The sequence below is a fragment of the Mytilus californianus genome, unplaced genomic scaffold, assembly GCF_021869535.1.
Source record: "Mytilus californianus isolate M0D057914Y unplaced genomic scaffold, xbMytCali1.0.p SCAF_2, whole genome shotgun sequence".
NCBI classification, from domain to species: Eukaryota; Metazoa; Mollusca; class Bivalvia; order Mytilida; family Mytilidae; genus Mytilus; species Mytilus californianus.
This window is the reverse complement of record NW_026262668.1, coordinates 49389787-49410141: the sequence shown is the minus strand read 5'-3', so window position 1 is coordinate 49410141 and position 20355 is coordinate 49389787. Positions and strand designations below refer to the sequence as shown.

Genomic DNA, 20355 nt, shown 5'->3' with positions numbered 1-20355 from the left:
CATATATTAACCTTCTCCATTCTTACCACATCACTTGTATTTTTTTTAAAAGGAGATTATTCATATTTATATCTTTTGTGTACTTGGATGGGTTAAGTCTTAATTATTTCGACACCGACATGATTTCTAACCCGGTATTGGGAAGAACATTCGTGTTTTGTCGTCTTATACCCCTTTTGGTGCTGGTCCTTGCATTAATAAATTTAGAGGCATGACATAAGAAATTCCACACATACAATCAATTTTTTAGTTTTGATGCTAGAATTTCCATTTTGAAATGTTTTCCTTAACTATGTGTTAACAAATTAGGTGTTCATTTTATAGTTATATCAATTTTGTGTAACAGAGTTCGTTATTATGCTGTGTTTTTTTTTTTATTGTAAAGTGGTTTTCGAATTATAATCTAATATGAGTTATCAACTTCAATCGTTTCATGTGATTGCTTGTGATTTAGTAAAGATAAAAATCAAGTACGTGTAACTTAAGTTACTTCCAATGAACTCATACTTTACTTGCCAATAGTTGTGGGTATAATACTGTGCATGTTGAGCTCATAACAGTTTTTCAAACACTCTTTCACAGAAATACTGATAGTAAACTCTGTCTTAACGAGACTGACAAATTTTATATACATATCACTCGATGGTAAATGTCCAGACCATTCTTTATTTGGTGCATAAAACGTCTGAAATTAAAATATTTAAACATGTTTTAGCCAGTGTTATGTCATAGCCTATATACTCTAAGATAAAGGGAAAAGCATGCTTTTGAGATGCAAAGGTCAACATCATAAGACAACACAACCAATATAAAATGATTATATTATGTATAATCGTTTAAAACTAAGAACCATGATTAATTCCAAACAGTTTCGTAAATTTGTAATCAAGTTACCTTCCTTGGACAAGTAATACTATGACAATATATATTTAGCAGAGTAATTTTATACCTTGACACTATTAAATCGGAACAAGTTTGTTTTTTAAGATGCAAACATCGACACAATTAAAGACGACAATCAATAAGAAAAAATGGAAGAACCGTGCATATTTATAACATAGTTTATAATTTAGCCTTTCCCAACTTTTGATTTTGTGCGTACAAGTCAAAAAATGAAAACAACACTTTATAAAATTCATGCGTCCAAAGCGATTTTCTGGATTTACCTTCAGCAGGAACTCTTAGAAGATATTCCAGAAACACGATCGGTAGTGTACGTTTATATAACAAAGGGATTCCACTCTGCATTTCTTCTGAGTTATGTTATCTCATTTACACCCATATTACGAGAAATATGTTCTATCTAAAAAATACATTTACCTCAACAGGTTTACTTAGATTCGGATGCCCAGCAAACACATGAACAACAATCATTCCATACAATGTTTTATTGCCGATTAGTTTAACTGTAGCATTGTATTTTAATATGGGTTGGAAGTCTGTATATTGGATATGAATAAGACAACTCGAACGAAGTAAAGTAGCAGATATGCTGGAACTGAAATTGATTGAAGGGCTGCTTTTATTGACAAACACACTGTTATTGGTCATACAATTTCGGTCGTTAATCACCACATCTGAAAGGCAAAAAATATGACGTTATATTTATGTACTAGTATAACAATCAAATTGTTGTTAATTATACGTTATATATTGATTCGTATGTTTTATCGGAACCTTTGACAAATATTTAGACTTGAATATTCTTTTATCGTCAGTTTACGCCGATCCGATACCCATTAAGTTGCAGGATGGTTGTTTTCTTAAGACTCATATAAAAATATATAAGGCACGTGTAACAATATTATGTCCAAAAGTAATCACTCAGTTCAAATTCATTCACTTTCCTCTACAACCATCACTGTTTAATAAACCCTTGTTTGAATTATTCCATAGGTGTCAATTTTCAAGAAGCAGATCTTATTGTCTCTTCAGATCCCAAACTCAAAAGTTAGTGATCAACTCAAATATTATATTATTTTCAAATAAATTCTTTGAAATATATCTTTCATCATTGATGTTTCAACTTGGAGTGATATACTCCTGATGCAGGTGCTGCTGGAATGTTGCTACATAGAAATGGAAAGTTCACAATGGTAAAATTAATTGATAGACTTATTTGTATCGGCATGAGTCGAATATTCAAGTACAAATTAACATTTATAACAATCTGCAGATTTTGCAAAGTTGGCCGATAAGGATGAAGGACAAGAAGTCTTAATAGCCATTGAAAATTGTGGGTATACTTGATGAGGTAAAAAATTTGCATTGAAAAATGCCACCCATGAACACCTCAAACAGTTATTGTAATGATTCCGTAACGTTTCTACGCCGACCAGTCGTGTCTGTGTAAATATACGAGAAATCCTACATCCAAATTGACAAGAGTTGGGTTTACTGCTGCATAGGAACTTTCTTCTATACCCATGTCACGTCTTCTGTAGTACAGTTCAATTTCCAGCAGTTCCGCACTAACCTAGGAAAAGGAGGACGGGATTGTGGGTATAACAAATGGAACATGTATGTGGTCAATTGTGACATATACTTTTCATAATTATTCAAAAATTATGGCGCCAGAAAAAACTTCAACTTTATTGATTTTCAATCCGGTTAATAAATTCAAAAAATATGGAAATGAAAGTTTATAGATATAAGAAGATGTGGTATTAGTGCCAATGAGACAACTCTCCTTCCAAATGTTCAGATACCAAATATAAATAATTGGGGGGGGGGGTCAATTAGACATAAACCAAACGATACAACAAACGAAACTACATCAGGAGGTCCAATGTCACACAAGAAATGACTGTTTTTTGGGATCATTCATCATGCTTATAGTAATTAGGCAATCGAAAGTGACACATTTGTTTATAGAAAGGCGATATGATACCTATGTGATAATAACCTAGAAATGTCCAATTTAAATCCGTGTATTTATCTTGATGAGTAACTTTTTTTGATACAAATGAAGATAAATATCGGATGTATGTCATGTATGTAATGCCTTACGGACTTCAATATCCAGTCAAGCTTTGACTTATTCAATCTTTTATAAAGATCAATTTAGCAAGTTTAGTGAAATGGCGGAAACAGAACAAAGTATATGTAAGAGAATGATAATCCCTTTCTTTATGATTAAGTACGAGCGTTAGCGAGTAAGAGAATGATAATCCCTTTCTTCATATTTAAGTACGAACGTTAGCGAGTACTTATCATGAAGAAAGATTATCTTTCTCTTACAAACTTAGAATATTGTAAAGTGCTCAAGGTTCAAATGACCTCTTTGATTGGGTTTAATAAAAAATTCCTTTCTTTGTAAGTGCAATGTTTATAATTAATGCATGACATCCTTTTTTTTTTTGCAGTTCATTTATGGTTTAGACTTAGTAATGAAAGGACTTACTTATGATTTAGGAAATTTTGATAAATTGTGTTTTAGACATGTAAAATTATGAAATATTTTAGTGGGGAATCATTATTTTGTTTATTTACAGTTCATTTTAATTAATTCAAAATCTGAGTTACAACTAAATAGTTTTTCACAGTTAATGTATTCCTCCTCTTTTCATCAAAAACATTCAATCACCTAAAATTAAAATGTTCAAGTAAAATGCTTTAAAGTTAATCTATTTTCTGTATCGGTATATTGGAAATTACTATGCTTACTAACTGCGGATACAGTTATTTAAGCGTATAAGCTAAAGATTTATGTTATATTTAATTTCAAATGTTTTTTTTTCATCATTTTTGCAATTGCTTTGGTACTGATTTTTTTTATAATTTTAAAGTTCTGAATATTCCCATAATAACATAAACGTATCAATTTTAATGCACCAATACTTCATACTCATTTTGATGTTTGAGTTTGTTTCAAAATTCAGCTTTCAATCAATAATCCGTTCAATCTGATAAATGTTCTTCGAGGCAGTTGTAACTCATTTATAGATTTTTTTGTTTTGAACTGTAAATAGGCATAAAGAATAGGATAATTCCTTACTAAGAACACGATTTACATTCATTCTTAACAATTAAGGAACATCAAATACTACATTTTCATTGGTCAAGAGCACTTTGCTATATTCTAATGTATGTTATTAAGGCATGTCTTCGTTTGTATTTGTTTGTCTTATTCTGGATTTGTATGGACTTATGGACATCTTAGTTCTTGTGTAAATAACTTGAGAATTATAAGACGCATTATTTATTCAAAATAACTTTTAATGATGATCTTTTACCACTAAAATCAAACAGTTTTCGTTAAAAAGTGATACTGGTTTTTAAAAGGGATTATAAACCTTTTTTTTTTAAACAGATTAGTTTAGTTCATAATATTTTCAGTTGATGTAACTATATATAAGTGTGAACATAATAGTCAAACAAATATATAGGGGTATCAATATTCTGACTGCCAAAGCAAAATTCAGTGTTGACATGCCAACAAACTAGTTTAACCCCGCCACATTCTGTATGTGCCTATCCCAAGTCAGGAGCCTGTAGTTCGAATGTTGTCGTTTGTTGCTGTGTAACATATTTTTTTTTTCGATCATTATTTTGTACATAAATTAGGCCGTTAGTTTTCTCGTTTGAATTGTTTTACATTTGTCATTGCAGGGCCTTTTATAGCTGACTATGCGGTATGGTTTTTGATCATTGTTGAAGGCCGTACGGTGACCTATAGTTGTTAATTTCTGTGTCATTTGGTCTCTTGTGGATAGTTGTCTCATTGGCAATCATACCACATCTTCTTATTTTTATATTTGCCAAAACTTTTTTGAACTTTTGGTTTTCAATGACTAATTCATTTGGCCTTTACACTGGATTGAAACGATCGCCATTGATGATCCATACGTAGACGAAACGCGCCTCTGTCGTGCTAAAATATGAGCCTTGCATCTTAGATGAGTTTATAATTATTATAATGAACTAACATTAAAAACATTTCAAATTGATATAAAAAAAAGAAACATTTGTCAATTAAAATGCTTTTGATACTACCGGGTTTCAAATATCCTGGTTTCCAATACCAGTATTTGGAAACGCCAAGGCATGACTAGAGGTATTTAAATATGGTCGTCTGGGTCCGTATGCATAAAACATCTTTAGTTAACTTAAGTGCTCCTTAAACTTATATTTCACTAAGAATTGTCCTAGTTAAGTAAAATTCTTTAGTAGTATGCATAAACTTACTTAAGTCTTCTCTTAACTAAGGAATACTTAAGTCGGAACCTTTCTTTAATTACCGTATGATATATGTTAGCTAATCGCATGTACTCATCCGTGCAAAAGGTTGTTTTCAATTTGATTATTTACATTGATTGAACAATACAAAATTTGATTCAGAACTGGAGTTAAATTGATGTTGGTGTATAAAACTATTTAAAAATACGTAACTAACTAAACAAAATGTCCAAACAAATGCCATATTTGCGCATTAGAGAAAATGTTGTTTTGAAAGATAAGCATGTGAAGAAAACAATATTTGTAATGCAAAACTTCCCCCACGTGTTGCAACAGGAGAGATGAACGGGGCTTGGATGCAAATTGATGGTTGCTTTACGTCCAGTGGCAAATATTTCATGCATGTTCATGACGAGAAAAAATTAACAATAAATACAATAGGTATATCCTGTTATACTGTTATAGAGGCTGTTCGGGATGAAGGTCAAGGAAACTTGGACTGCCACTAAAGAATGAAGTTATATTGGATAGGGAAAGAAATTTTGCGATACAAAAGGCCCCTTCGGATCCCCTCAAAGAGTTGTTGCTATGGTTTAAAACGTACAGAGTGCGTGGCACTCTCTCTTCATGAGGCATCCGATTTCACGTCTCCATTATGACCAGTTGTGGTCGCGTACTTTCTCTTCATGAGGCATCCGATTTCACGTCTCCATTATGACCAGTTGTGGTCGCGTACTTATACATCCCGCACAGCCAAACGGACGCCCTACTTTAGCAAGGGTTTTTACTGCCGGTAGGAAGAAGACAAAATTGACCGTATTTCTACTTCCAGTCACCCTTGGGGATGGAAGGAAATAACAAATGTGTAACAATATAATAAGTACAGAAAATTCCACGTGGAGAGATGACGAAGAGACTCAAAAGAAGTGAGACAGTTCGTGCATGGAGTGATAAATGTAAAATTTTTAAATATTTCAAAATCATCCACTAGCATTTTTTCAAATAGCAAACAAAACTTTAATCACTTGCATTAGGAGTCGCTAAAAAGATTTTCAACATAACTTGTAGCATATCATCCAGATGAATGGTATATGTTAGTAAAATCTAGTGAAAAAGTTCCAAATCATCAGATTTGTCCCATCTCTAAGGCACCGACCAATCATCTTTCATAGGTCTTGCTGGATAGAGGGACATGTTTTTTTTTTCGAAAGACAACCCTATATTTTTCATATCGAACAATACAGAATAAAGATTTTTCATTTTTTTTAATCTATTTTGATTTACTTTTTTATAACTTACCTCTTACAACAACAAAAAGGGGGAGGACAAATTTCCCACAAATTCATATGAAAACAGGGACATTTCTTTACTAAAAACCTCATTCTCTGATTTATATTGTAACAATATAAACATTCAATGTTATTTATGTAAGCATGGACGAACAGATGAACTAAAAGAAAAATAATAGCATGACTTCCATGCGTGATAAAATTGAGAGTACTTTTCGGAATACTCAAATAGCGAGATTGAGACAAAGTGAAGAATGAAATGAAACTTTTGGGTAGCTTTACAGGTACATTTAATTTAAGTAAAATCTTAGACGTTTTCTTAGTTTAAGGGGTTTTATGCATACCACTTAAGTTTTGTGAGCGTAACTTAAGCCAACTAAGATTTTACTGAGGAAATACTTAGTTCAAGATTTTTTATGCATACCACTTAGGTGAATAAGGCGCAGTTTCCTTAGCTTAGAGCTTACTAAGGAAAATCTTACCTTAAGTAGCTTAATGCATACGGGCCCAGGTCTTCTCTAAACCTGCAGTACAACCCATGTTAAGGAGGGGCATCCGTTCGTCTGTGAGTAATTAATAGACAGGAAGCAATGTCCTGTCGAAATGGGGAGGTATTATTAATTTCTGCTCCCCTCCAGTGACATTATAAAATTCCCGCCCTTCATCCCGGCCATCTAACTCTAGAGAACCTACCATATTGTATTTATTTCTAACTTGTTCTAGTCCTGAATATGCTTGATATATTTGCCACTGGATGTTTAGCAAACAACAATCAATTATAATTAGGTGGGTCCAAGTCCAACAATTTGTGTGCAAAAGGTTTGTTGTTCCTTCGTAAATGCAAGCGAAAGAAAATATGTTCGTATTATTATCAATCAGATTATATTAAAAAAAATAAGAAGGAAAAGAATGAAAACTCTTATTTTGGGAGCTCTAAAAGGAAATAAATACATAATGACTTACTTGATGAATAAAACAATTTCATGCAACTAAAAAGGCACAGGATCAGAAATATCTGTCGATGTTGCTGGTTCACATCCATCGCAGTACTCGTATTCAAATATCACATCAATCTGCTTCAAATGAATATTATGAATGTCATACGTATGAATGACTTTGCAAGTATTAAACTTAAAGTACATTGAAAACATCGCATGTGTAACTGATTTATTTGATAATATATATATATTAAGTTGCATACGAACATTAAACCTATTTTGTTCAATCATGCAATAGGATGTTTTAAACTAAAACAAAGATTTCCATCCATGACTAGTCTATCTATACCGAGATCCATACATTACAGAAATATACTATACAGAAACTGTCAATGACCTAATTACTCTGAACTCGTGACGTAAATGTTATTATGAAAATAGAACATTTTTAGTTTATTTATTTATTTCTAGTTGAATGACAGTTCAGCGTTCATATTCATATTCTTTGGATGTTGTTTATTTGTTGATATATCAGTTAAATTCTATATAGGACCACTTAATGTTTTTTTTTTCAAATGATATTCAGTAAACGTGGCAGTTCTACACAAACGTCTTTTAAATTAATAAAATAGAAAGCAAATTATTATACGGGATAGGAAACTAAAGCCTATCCATTTCAAAAGATAGAATAGTAGATGCAAAATGTAATTAGGTACGAAATATTCTCCAACGTTTGTTTTTACACCAGTCACTGATTTAATGGGAGTTTCAGACTGAATCCGCTGACGGACGAACGATCACTATACAACTCTGTTGCACGAAGACGAGGGAGATTTGATATAATTTCCAGGGATAAAATTTTTAGAATTTTATTTATATTACTATGAAAATTTAGCATTAACATATAATTCCAATCTGATTACATTTACCTATTTAAAAATGTAGTTATTTGATATTTTTATCGATTTGGCTAAAATGATATGCATAATAATAGGGTGGATAAGATCTTTAACAAAATAGTGTTTTTTACCAATAATAGTTGTTTGTTGTATAACTGTGTGATTTGGAGTAAGGCTACGAAGGGTTAAAAACGGCCCTGACTCAGAAATTGACGTAATTACTGCAGAAGGATCACTAACTAGTGTAGTTCATAAAACGATAACCATTAGACTTGTAACTGTGTTTGTATAATTTTCCAGGGCGCCAGAAAAGACCATGGTACAATGGTACTTTAGCCATTTGCGCGTAACGTTAAAATTGTTTCATGAACGTTCTAGTAACTTTATAATCATTTTACCACAAGAATTGTTTTCCAAACTATTTCTTGAATCTCGTCCATATATCTTGTTTTTGTTTTAACTCTATTAACAGAAATTTACTAATATTAAGGCTTAAGCTGCACATAAGCGCTTCAATTAAATTTTTTATAAGTGGCCCGAATACTCGTTTTCTGTATTGATATTCTCGAAATAGAAGTTGCAGAGACTATGTAAACAAACATCATTCTATAGCATAGATTAAATTAAAAGTCATAAAGGATTTTAAAACATAAGCAATGAATGTCTCCTATTGGGCAGAAGGAATTTAGATTGACAGCTGTAAAATATCTTGGCGAGCGAAGTACAGTCGTAAAAAAATATGAGGATAGTTGATCACACCACATCATCTTATTTGTATATGTAAAGAAAACCGTGATTCACTTAAACACAGAAAAGTTTATTTTCTAGTAAAGAAGTAAAAGATGAAAACACAGATAAAGATAAACATTTTTTACTAGAAAAAGTAATAGTTTAAAGGCAGTGGCTATTTTGCCGGCGCCGCCAAAATTGAAAATATGCTATTTTGCCATTCTCGGTAAGTGGAAGCCAGCATGCCAGTAAAAAAGATTATGTTTACAGATATGCAATTCAAAACTGACTATTATTTCAAAACTAAGTTAAATTTAAACATTTTTGATTTTGAAGCTATGTGATTGATTTTTTTAAAGACTGTATAACGTTTTTATCAAACCGATATGCCATGAGATTTTGTCTTTCATTTTTTTACAGCATAGTTTAAAAATCTCAGATTTTATTCTTATGCATATATGTAGCATTAGACTGATATTAGAAGTAGTTTCAACTACATTTTTTATATGATTTCATTGCTTCAAATGGATGCTCAATAGTTTTTATTTTTATTCCTTTTTACAAATTCTTATTTTCACTTGGACTCATACATGTTTATAAACGATTATATGTATCTCAAATATTGTGACATTTATCTTATTCAGCTATATGTCGAATAATAGTTTGATTCTTTTATGTTGACAATGCACATTTTCGTAGTATTTTTCACAAGTAAATATTAAAATTCACTCTTTACAAAGAACCGGCAAAATAACAAATTCATTATATTGCCGGCGCCGGCAAAATAGTCATTGCTATCGAAATATGCTATTTTGCTTGTTTTAATTAAGATATTTTAATCAAAGACGACAAAATAGCATATTTTCTATTTTGCCGGCGGCGGCAAAATAGCCACTGCCTAGTTTAAAAAACTAAAAAATTTGACAGAATACTCATTCTCAGTTGTCCGCTGTGGACGATTTCATTTAGCGATTTAGCTATTTTCAATTAAATCTATCCGACTTATGCATGTTTCTATCAATTACGTTTTAAAAGAACAAATACTTTTATTATTTTATGATTCGTGTTCTCGTTAAATATTTTAAAGGGGCATTAGCTACGAGATACAGAAAAAAAAGATTTTTTGTTTGTTTCCTCCATTAATGAAAGTGAAATAATAATTCGCTTTTAGGCTGCTAGGTTCAGTTTTGTCAAAATAAGCAAAGAAACATCGCTTATGAATTATTCACTTGCAAGTGGATAATTCGACCTCATTAAATGCGTATTCATGTGAAGTTCAATTGAACCCCTTAGCTAGAGATGGATTACGCATGAAATAGGCGTGTTCATGTATTAAAAGAAAAAGAATGTCAACATTGGAAGTGAAACAAGGGTAAACCATTTGGTTGACTGATTCGATCTACAAAAACTTATTCTTATACAGGTAAAAACGATTATTAACATATTGATTTAACCTATAATATCAAATCAAACAGACCTAGAAAAATCCAATTGCACGAGTTTGCTATCTATTTATATCTTTGTTTATGTTTATATCGGGTAAGATGACCGTCGGCAGTCTTCAGAAGGTCGCCTCGATGGTTAATTAGATGGCGTCTAGACTAAAATACACACGAAATGCTGAGACATACTATCGAGTCTATGCACCGTAAATTGTTTATTCTATACTTTTTTTTAATTTGGATATACGTTTAAGTATGTTATAAGTCGAATATGAGTCAAATCGGTGAACATGAATTTGACAGCTAATGCCCCTTTAAGTTTTAAACTGAAATTCTTTTTTAAGGTTTTCACAATTGTCAATTTATTCTTAATTAGCTTTTATCTTGTAATCTTAACTAGTCTTGCTCGTGGTTAAAGTGTTCCGGTATTCCACATACAACTATCATTCTTATCTCGAAAAAAGTTCGAGTGAATTTTGTTATTAATTTTATTATCATTTGGTCAAATCAAACAGATTCATGCCTCAATCCGTATGAAAAAAAGAAGATGTGATATTATTGCAAAGAAGACAACTTTCAACCCAGATACCGAATGATGTGCATGGATTCATTTAAAAACTAATAGAAATCCATGAATATCAGGGTTTTTTTTTTATTTGGCGTTGATTGTAACGATATAAGTGTATGTAAGCTGCATCCATTCAAGTAATGTATTATCTCTAACTATAATTAATATACAAGATCAATTATTTTCGTCTCTATATAAAAAGGAGATGTGGTATGATTGCCAATGAGACAACTCTCCACAATGTTTGTTTTCTTTAAAGGGAAATGAAATGTGAACTATTTTTCAACAAAAATGTTTTAAGAGTTTTCAAAAAGTTTGCTTAGTTGCAAAAAGTACGATATAAACAAATAGGTTTCAAAAAGATGAGCAAGAGGAATTCTGAGATAAACGTCAATGTGACAGCTACCTAACAATGATAAAATTAATATTCTATTCTTCAACTACACTCTGCTCACTGCCACTTTCGTCCATGGTATGTGGGATAAATGCTGCATCTTCATGAGAAGCTCATCAATTCTGGACTCCATGTGTGATGTCCAGATTTTGTCTTGTATACCCTAGATACCAGAGTATAGAGGCGATGTGCGCAAATTACATGTTCTCGTCCAGAATATGCATCTAACTTGCCGCTGGACGTTAAACAGTCATTCATCATCATGAAACAAACAACTCGTGTAGTAAAATGGTTTTTTCCCAAAAAGTGAAATAATAGATGCGTAAATATCTTCTCAAAAGATTTTAAAATCTTTAATCTTTATTTAATTATGTTAAAGGTCATTATTGTACTGTAATCTTAGAGGAGATATGATTGATAGTTGTTTGACGAACGTCCAGTGGCAAATACTTCATGCATATTTATGACGGAGAGCAATTTAGAGAATCTATTTCAAACAGGAAACAAGAAATTGCATGTGTTGTCATTGAACATAAGAGAAAATTCCCCAAAGGGGGGGATTAAGAATCATAACACTAATAAGATCATACAACACCATGAATATATAGAGGCGACAAAAAAAAAACAGCAATAAAAAAATATAAAAACAGGTAACTACAGTTTGAACACGAACCTCGGGCCACCACAAGAAACGAAAAATCAGAAATATAAAGTTATCTCATAGATAATTCATTCATAGTAAGCAGCCATTTTTGTTGATCGCTTGTAACATAGTCTCACTCAAATTTAAAAGAAACCACCAAAAAGGGACCAAATAAACAATTGCTCCTTGTATGCATTCTGACCAATTATGCACGCTATCCCGCGTGAATATCAGATATTTATTTGAAGTGACCCAAGCTATATGATTGTGCGGATAGTTTTGTTTCATCTTTATTTCAGTTTTCATTGAAAACAAATATTTGTTCTGGTTGAATGTCACGGACAGTATACACCATGCCCTCTCATGGCGTCGTAATTTTTATTTTAATTAAAGAAATATTGAAAAGCTTATTTAATCACTGTGCAATATGATATCAAAATTCTCACGTAGTTTCTTCTTATGTCCTACGATTTTCTATGTATGTTATTGTTCAAAGTTCTGTAATCTATTTACACCATCCGTAGTAATTATGTAAAATGTTAACTTGGCATGCCATACATGATAGAAAATGCGGACGTGAAAGAAAGCTATTCATCAAAGCGTCAACATGAGATTACATTCGGCGGAGGTTATATTTCGGCGATTTCATCTTTAAAAAAACAAAATACGTGAATCTAAAAGGAAATTTGTATTAAATTGTTATGTTGACACCCATGTCGATCTGCTGGATGAAGAATTTTACGGAAAAAAACTACTGCTCTAATTTAAAACTGTCATATTTTTGTTTGCATAGCACAGACCGGGCTAATTATTACAAAATAACGTGGAAATGAACTTTAAAATAATTTGCAAATTCATAATTTTTATTTCCACTAATTGGTCTTGTTTTCTAATAAAAACAGTTATGTTGTGTAATATGGTATAATGGACGTGACATTACTATGTAGATAGTACGGTAGTTAGATATACCGCATAGCCCGGTTCCCGGAATGATCCATGGTAAACTACCCAGCTCAGGATAAGATCTCAGATAGTTACCAGGTAACGAGAGTTGGCGTATTGGCGGGAATAAGGACGCAACGAATAATATATTACCAGAGCATATCATAGGATATTTGGTAAGTTAGTACAATTAGGAGCATTTCATTGTATTAGAAGTATTAGTATTGAGTGATAATACTCGGAAATCACATCACTGGCGCTTGGCGAGCAGGGTTTCCTGTGTTAAAAAGTACGATTTGAATCGAGACACAGAAGTGAGTACGTCACGTGTAATTGCGAAGTTCATATTGCTACATTTGGTATATTATGAAGTGTTTGAACACGGAGATAATATAAGCATAAAAACTTGCGTTAATTACAGTGTTTGCAAATTTATTTTCGAAAATTGTTTTACGTTTTGCTAAAATTAGCCGTTTTATGTAGAAATTAGACAAATTAGCCGTTGTCAGAGCAATTTGGAGAAAATTAGCCACTTTCGGAAAAATTAGCCGTTTTTTGTGTGGTTAGCCACATAGCACATACACATTAATTTTTTTTTTTTCTGGTTCAGCAACCAGTGATTAAATTGAATTGTATTTGTGTTAATATAACATTATGACAACATTAGCTTTTCAGCAGCAATGTGTAAAAATTAACAGCTGTTCTTATGAAGAATTAAGGTTGTTACCTGGTGTGGGAAATGTCATAGCTGACAAGATTATGTCTATGAGAGAGACATTTGGTAATATTCAGCCTGAGCATCTTTCTGAAATACCAAGACTAAGAATTACTGAAGCCTTGATGGATTTGATAGATTTTTCACCAGTTACACAGCAACAAGAATACAAATCACGGACTCAGTCAAGTTATGATTTACAAGACTATGTTGATTATGGTGAAGTTAAAACATCTGGATTTCATTCGGAATATGCAAGACGAGAAGCAGAAATCAATGACTTTTCAGATTCTGACGCACCTTCTGATGAATGTTTGCTTAAACCTGAGCCTGAGGAAGTCAAACGTGAGTTATCACGTCCCAGTTCAGCGATGAGCAAGCCATTAAATTACACTTTGCAGTATGGGGACCACCAGTATTCAACAAAATTGTCAAGACCTGATGAAAGAAAACCACTACAAACCAAGTATGATGACCAGGATAAAGTTCAAGATTTTTCAATTGATCGCCAGTTTAAGCCAGACAAAATTCATAGAACAGATGAATTAGGGTACACGAAACCAAGTATCAGATTAAATGTTGAGGAAAACATTGAAAAACGTGATTATTCACGTAACCAAAATACACAGCAGCAGACATCACAATTGGGATGGCAGCAAGGTCCCAATGAGCACATTGAAAAACGTGATTATTCACGTAACCAACATACACAACAGCAGACATCAAAATTGGGATGGCAGCAAGGACCCAACGAGCATGAACCTAGATCAGAAAGGCCAGTTCCAGTCCCAAGACGTCGTCAACAGGTAGAATCACATTTACCTACACCTGAAATCCGTCGCAGAATACCTTCACCAGAAATATTTAGGGAACCAGTATATTCCTTGAGAACACCAAATCCAACATACTCTTCTCCAATAAACAGAAATATGTACCCTCCAAGACCATATTTAAGTTATGGGGAGTCGCCGCAATTAATGCCTCCAGCAAAGCCAAAATCAAAGAACCTAGAAATACCTAAAGGACTGAAGTATGATGGTTCCTCAAGTTGGAAAACGTTTTACACCAAGTTTCATAGGTATGCTGATCGTTTATCGTGGACTACCACGGAACGAAAAGACCAACTGTGTTGGTGTTTACATGGTAAAGCAGGTGATTACTACGCAAATTTACTGGATAGAGACCAAGGTGTAGATTACTTTGAATTAATTCACAAATTAGAGAAAAGGTTCAATTTTCAAGACTTACCAGAGACGTTGCAAGTTCAGTTCATGAGTGCACGACAAAATACAAATGAGAAATTGGAAGATTGGGCAGACCGAGTTCTCTCGTTAGCCTGTAAAGCCTTTAGAAATCTTCCCGACAGTTATATGTATACACAAGCTATCTGGAAAATATGCCAGGGATGCTCAGATAAAGAAGCTGGTCAACATGGAGCCACAGCCAGACCAACATCTGTTGAAGCAGCAATTGACCAGATAAAATGGTTCCAACATAACCACACAGCTATATTTGGTAAACCAACTGGTAGACGTGACCCAACACCAAATCAGGATGAACCAAGTGATTATGATAGCGACCTAGCTGTTCACGCTATGGGTAAGACGGACACAAAGTCCGAATTGTCTAAACAAATGGACACACTGCTAGAAAAAATGACTGCTATGGAAGCATTTCATAAGCAGGAAATTGGAGACATTAAACAGCAGCTTCAAAAACAACAGCAGGCAAAACAGTTTCCTGCACAAAATGAAGTCCAGCCAGCAACCCAACCATTCAGCCAACAAAATCAAGGTAATCGCCAACAATGGCGTAACAGGGAAAATAGGCAAGATAATCAGCGACAATCACAATTTAAAAGGCGCTGGGGACCTATTCCACCTAAAAAATTAGCAAATATGGCTTGCTATTTCTGTCACCAGTTTGGCCATATACAACGGGACTGTCCTGACTTGCATTCATCAACAGGAAAAAATTACACAGACCATTTAAACTAGAAAGAGTCGGGCTAAAGGGCGGAACCCTGACTCAGACCACACCTAACCGCCTAACGTTAAACACCATTTCAAACGAAAGAAACAAGACACCTGTTTCGGGGATTACCCCGTTGAAAACATGTGACATGTCAACATCCACAGATACTCTGTCTAATTCATCATTGCACACAACGGAGCCTGATAATGATTTACAGAAAGTAATTGACCTTCAGTTGCAAGATCCCGTACACTTAGGGGGAACTATTTGCCAGTTAGGCTCAGCATCTATGCTTCGATTCACTTTAAAAGTGCATGGACAGCCTGTAATTTCGGTAGTAGACACCGCAGCAGAAGTTACAATCATTTCTGACAAAGTTTATGAATCTCTTAGCAAAAAACCACCCATGAAAAGAAAAACAACAATGCATGCAGCAGGGCGTGGTATGCACATGGATGCATTTGTAGTGGGACCAGTTGAATTACAAATTGGTGAAAGAACATATCGGACAGATATTTATGTTGCGCCTATTGATAATGACATGCTATTAGGACTTGATTTTCTAGTCAAAGCAAAAGTAATTTTAGACTGCAGAAAATTAATCTTCTTCATCAATGGAGAGGCACTACCTATGGTACATGGACATATTGGACTGGTACCGCCTGTGAACGTTATAGCAAGAGTAGCTAAAATTACCGTTCAACATAGAACAGTCATACCTCCTAATTCAGTTGTACAATTAGAGTCAGATTTGTCAGCAGAGTTAGCTGATTTTATAATTGAACCTAACAAAGAGATAGATTTGTTAATCCCACGTGGTTATTACAATGCTTGTTCTTTGCCATGTGTCAGTTTACTTAATGTAACGAACAACAAGATAGTTTTGCAAAAGGGAACTCTATTAGGCGAAGCAATTGAAGCTGACGTTGTTGAAACGGGGCCAGCCCCGTCAGTAGCAACAACTGGAATAGCCAGAGATAACAATACACTACCGGAACAGTTGCAGAACATATTGGATAAATCCAGTACACTTGCTGAAGACCAAAAGTCCAAAGTTGCAAATTTACTTCATGAATTTGCTGATGTTTTTGCACTAGATGATTTTGACTTGGGAACATTTAACCACATTGAACACGAGATTGATACAGGTGATGCGCGCCCTATCAAACAACGAATAAGACGAACACCCATGTGTTTTGCACACGAAGAAGAAAACCATTTAAGGAAAATGTTAGATGCAGGTATAATAGAACCATCTATATCAGAATGGGCATCTGCCCCAGTACTAGTGCGCAAGCGCGATGGCAACGTGCGCTGGTGCATTGATTACCGGAAGTTGAATTCCGTGACGAAAAAAGATGTCTATCCGCTTCCCTTGATAGACGAATGTTTGGACACTTTGGCGGAAAACGAATGGTTTTCAAAATTGGACGCAAATAGTGCGTATTATCAGATAAAAGTGAAGGACTCAGACAAGGAAAAGACTGCCTTCATCACTAAATATGGATTATTCCACTTTGTCCGAATGAGTTTTGGACTTTGCAATGCCCCTGGAACATATTCACGAGTAATGAATCTCGTTCTCAGAGGTTTAACATGGAATGTTGTACTCGCCTTCCTGGACGATATTCTAGTAATGGGAAAGACATTTGAAGACCATTTACAGAATTTAAGATCAGTTTTTGAACGTTTCAGAGAGTATGGGCTCAAATTGAAACCCAGGAAATGTGATTTCTTTAAAAAGGAAATAGACTTTTTAGGCAGAACAATCAATAGCGATGGTATGGCAATTGGCAGTGAATATGTTGAAGTTGTTAAGAAATGGAAAGTACCTACGACAACAAGAGAGGTTGAACAATTTCTTGGCTTTGCTAATTATCATAGAACTTTCATCAAGAATTTTGCGGATTTATCCTACCCTTTGTATCAATTGACCGGTAAGAAACCGTACAAATGGGGAGATTCAGAGCAAGAGGCTTTTGACAAACTTGTAGAGGCATTGACAACAACTCCGTTATTGGCATTACCCAACAATAAAGATCCGTTTATTTTGGACACAGATGCTTCCAATTTCGCAATTGGCGCAGAATTAATACAAGTACAAGATGGTGTAGAGCGTCCCGTTGCCTACGGAAGTTTTTCATTAACCCATGAGCAAAAACGATACTGCACGACACGGAAAGAATTGCTTGCAGTAGTGAAATTCACCAGACATTATAGACATTACCTTTTAGGAAGAGAGTTTATAGTCCGTACAGACCATAGTAGTTTAACGTGGTTATTGCACTTTAAAGAGCCACAAGGACAACTAGCTCGATGGTTAGAGGAGCTAAGCCAGTATCACATGACAGTAAAGCACAGGCCAGGTAAAAGACACCAAAATGCGGACGCATTATCACGTCTGCCAGATTTAGCTTGTTCACAGAATAGATTAGCAGCTGGGAACGTGCTAAAACACAATCTACCCTGTGGAGCATGCGATTATTGTACTCGTGCTCACCAAAGTTGGCTTGGTTTTCAAGAAGACGTAGATAACGGTATTCCTTTAGCTTCACATCAAGACTGTAAAACTTATGAGCAACCATACAATACAGGACCACTTACAGTACTACCGAGTTCTTTGATTTCTGAGAACAAATTAATGAAACAGGACATTACACAACATACAAATGTAATTATAGAGGACAATGCTAGACCAGATAGTTCAATACTAGTATCCCAAGACGGGGACCAGAACGTGACAAGTCACGTGAATGAGAATTTAGGTACATCTCCGGTCCAGCCACAAGTATTTGACAGTACCAATCAAGATACAGTAAACCAGAACCACAATGTTTGTCACAGTTCAGTGGAAATAATCACTACACCACTTGGTATGTCAGTTTACGCGACATATTTGGACCTTCCAAATGTAAATGCCATTACTGAGACAGGTATAGAAGCTAGTACTTATTCACCAGAGCAATTACGAGATTATCAGTCTAAAGACCCAGACTTGGAGTTAATACTGGTATGGTTCAGGGACAAAACAGAACCATCAGAGGCTACAATATTCAGATGCAGTCCAATAGCCAAGAAATATTGGATAAACAAAGATATGTTCTATCTAGATGATAATGGAATATTGAGAAATTTGGACAAGAAAGACAGAACACCAAGACTTGTGGTACCAAGAGATCTTGTAGAACAAGTGATATCATTATGTCATGATATTCCTGCTGCAGGTCACCAAGGTATGAATAGGACCACACTAAGAATCAAGGCGAAATATCAATGGTATGGTATGACACAACGAATAAGAGACTTTGTCAAAACATGCAGTACATGCAATTTACACAAGAAGCCAAACAGGAAGGCTAAATGTCCGCTTACCCAGTTTCATGCAGGTGCACCAATGGAGCGTGTCCACTTAGATTTTCTAGGACCACTGCCAGAGACGAAATTTGGGAATGCACATGTACTAGTTATGGTTGATCAGTTTTCAAAATGGATGGAATGTATTCCGTTACCAGCACAAACTGCAGAACATACAGCAAGAGCTGCTGTGAACGAGTTTTTCTCTCGTTTTGGATTCCCATTTCAGGTTTTTACAGACCAAGGACGCAATTTTGAAAGTAAGCTTTTCAAATCCATCTGTAAAATCTTGCAAATGCACAAAGCGAGAACTACTCCGTACAGACCATCATCAAACGGACAAGCAGAACGTTGCAACAGAACCTTAATGGACGCCGTCCGTTGCTTCGTGTCTAAACAACAAGACAATTGGGATGAACACTTGGCACAGTTGGCAGGAGCTGTTCGATCGTCGGTGAACAGAAGTACTGGTTTTACGCCAAACATGCTGATGCTTGGGAGAGAGGTTAACCAGCCTGTTGATTTATTGTACAGCGTACCTGGTGCTAAAACAGACGAGTCACAAGATGAGTATGTGATAAGACTCAGAGATGCCATAACATCTGCACATGAAATAGCGCGCAACACGCTAAAAACTACACAGAATACCATGAAACGTGATTATGATGTACGTATTCTGGAGAGAGAATACAAAATAGGAGATTTAGTTTATGTTTTAGACACGGCAAAAATTAAAGGTAGAGCGAAGAAATTGGACCCACCTTGGAAAGGTCCAGGACTTGTATGTGCCAAATTATCTTCGTATGTGTACAAGATAAAATTACAAAAAACTGTACTGACAATAAATCATGACCGTTTAAAGCCATGTAAAGACAGAGAAGTACCACCCTGGTTAAAACAGTGCCAGCACCGGTTACAGGACGGTGAAGATGTGACCAAGGCGACTAACCCAGACTTGTACTGTTTGTGCAGAAAACCAGATGATGGACTGTTTATGATACAGTGTGATTTTTGTCATGAGTGGTACCATGGAGCTTGTGTAGATTTGACACCAGAGCTGGCGGACACTATGGTAAAGTTTAGATGTCCACGGTGCCAGGACTCTAGTACCGCAAGGTAATTTAAAATATAAGACAGGATACTATGATGTACATATAGAGCAGAAGGAAATCAGTTGTAAATTTTGATTGGACATTACAGTGAAGATTGTGTGTAATATATATATATCAAGGAATGATATGTTAGTTTTAAAATAACTCCGCAGAGCGAAGACGGAACAATTGTTGAATT

The 20355-nt window shown here is 34.6% G+C and overlaps 1 protein-coding gene across 7 annotated transcripts in view; it reads right to left on the bottom strand.

The window, feature by feature from the left end:
• LOC127729922 (uncharacterized) overlaps positions 1 to 20355 on the bottom strand; it is a 67969-nt gene that overhangs the window by 42886 nt on the left and 4728 nt on the right. For 6 of the 7 annotated variants that reach the window (XM_052237891.1, XM_052237892.1, XM_052237897.1 and 3 more), the window contains 3 exons: positions 7431 to 7540; positions 1321 to 1577; positions 517 to 685 (listed from right to left, as the gene is read on the bottom strand). In XM_052237891.1, coding sequence (XP_052093851.1) covers positions 517 to 685; positions 1321 to 1577; positions 7431 to 7509 — 505 coding nt within the window. In that variant the 5' untranslated portion in view covers positions 7510 to 7540. Of the gene's footprint in view, positions 1 to 516; positions 686 to 1320; positions 1578 to 7430; positions 7544 to 20355 lie in introns of those variants that run through there. The other variant, XM_052237890.1, reaches the window with a different exon arrangement.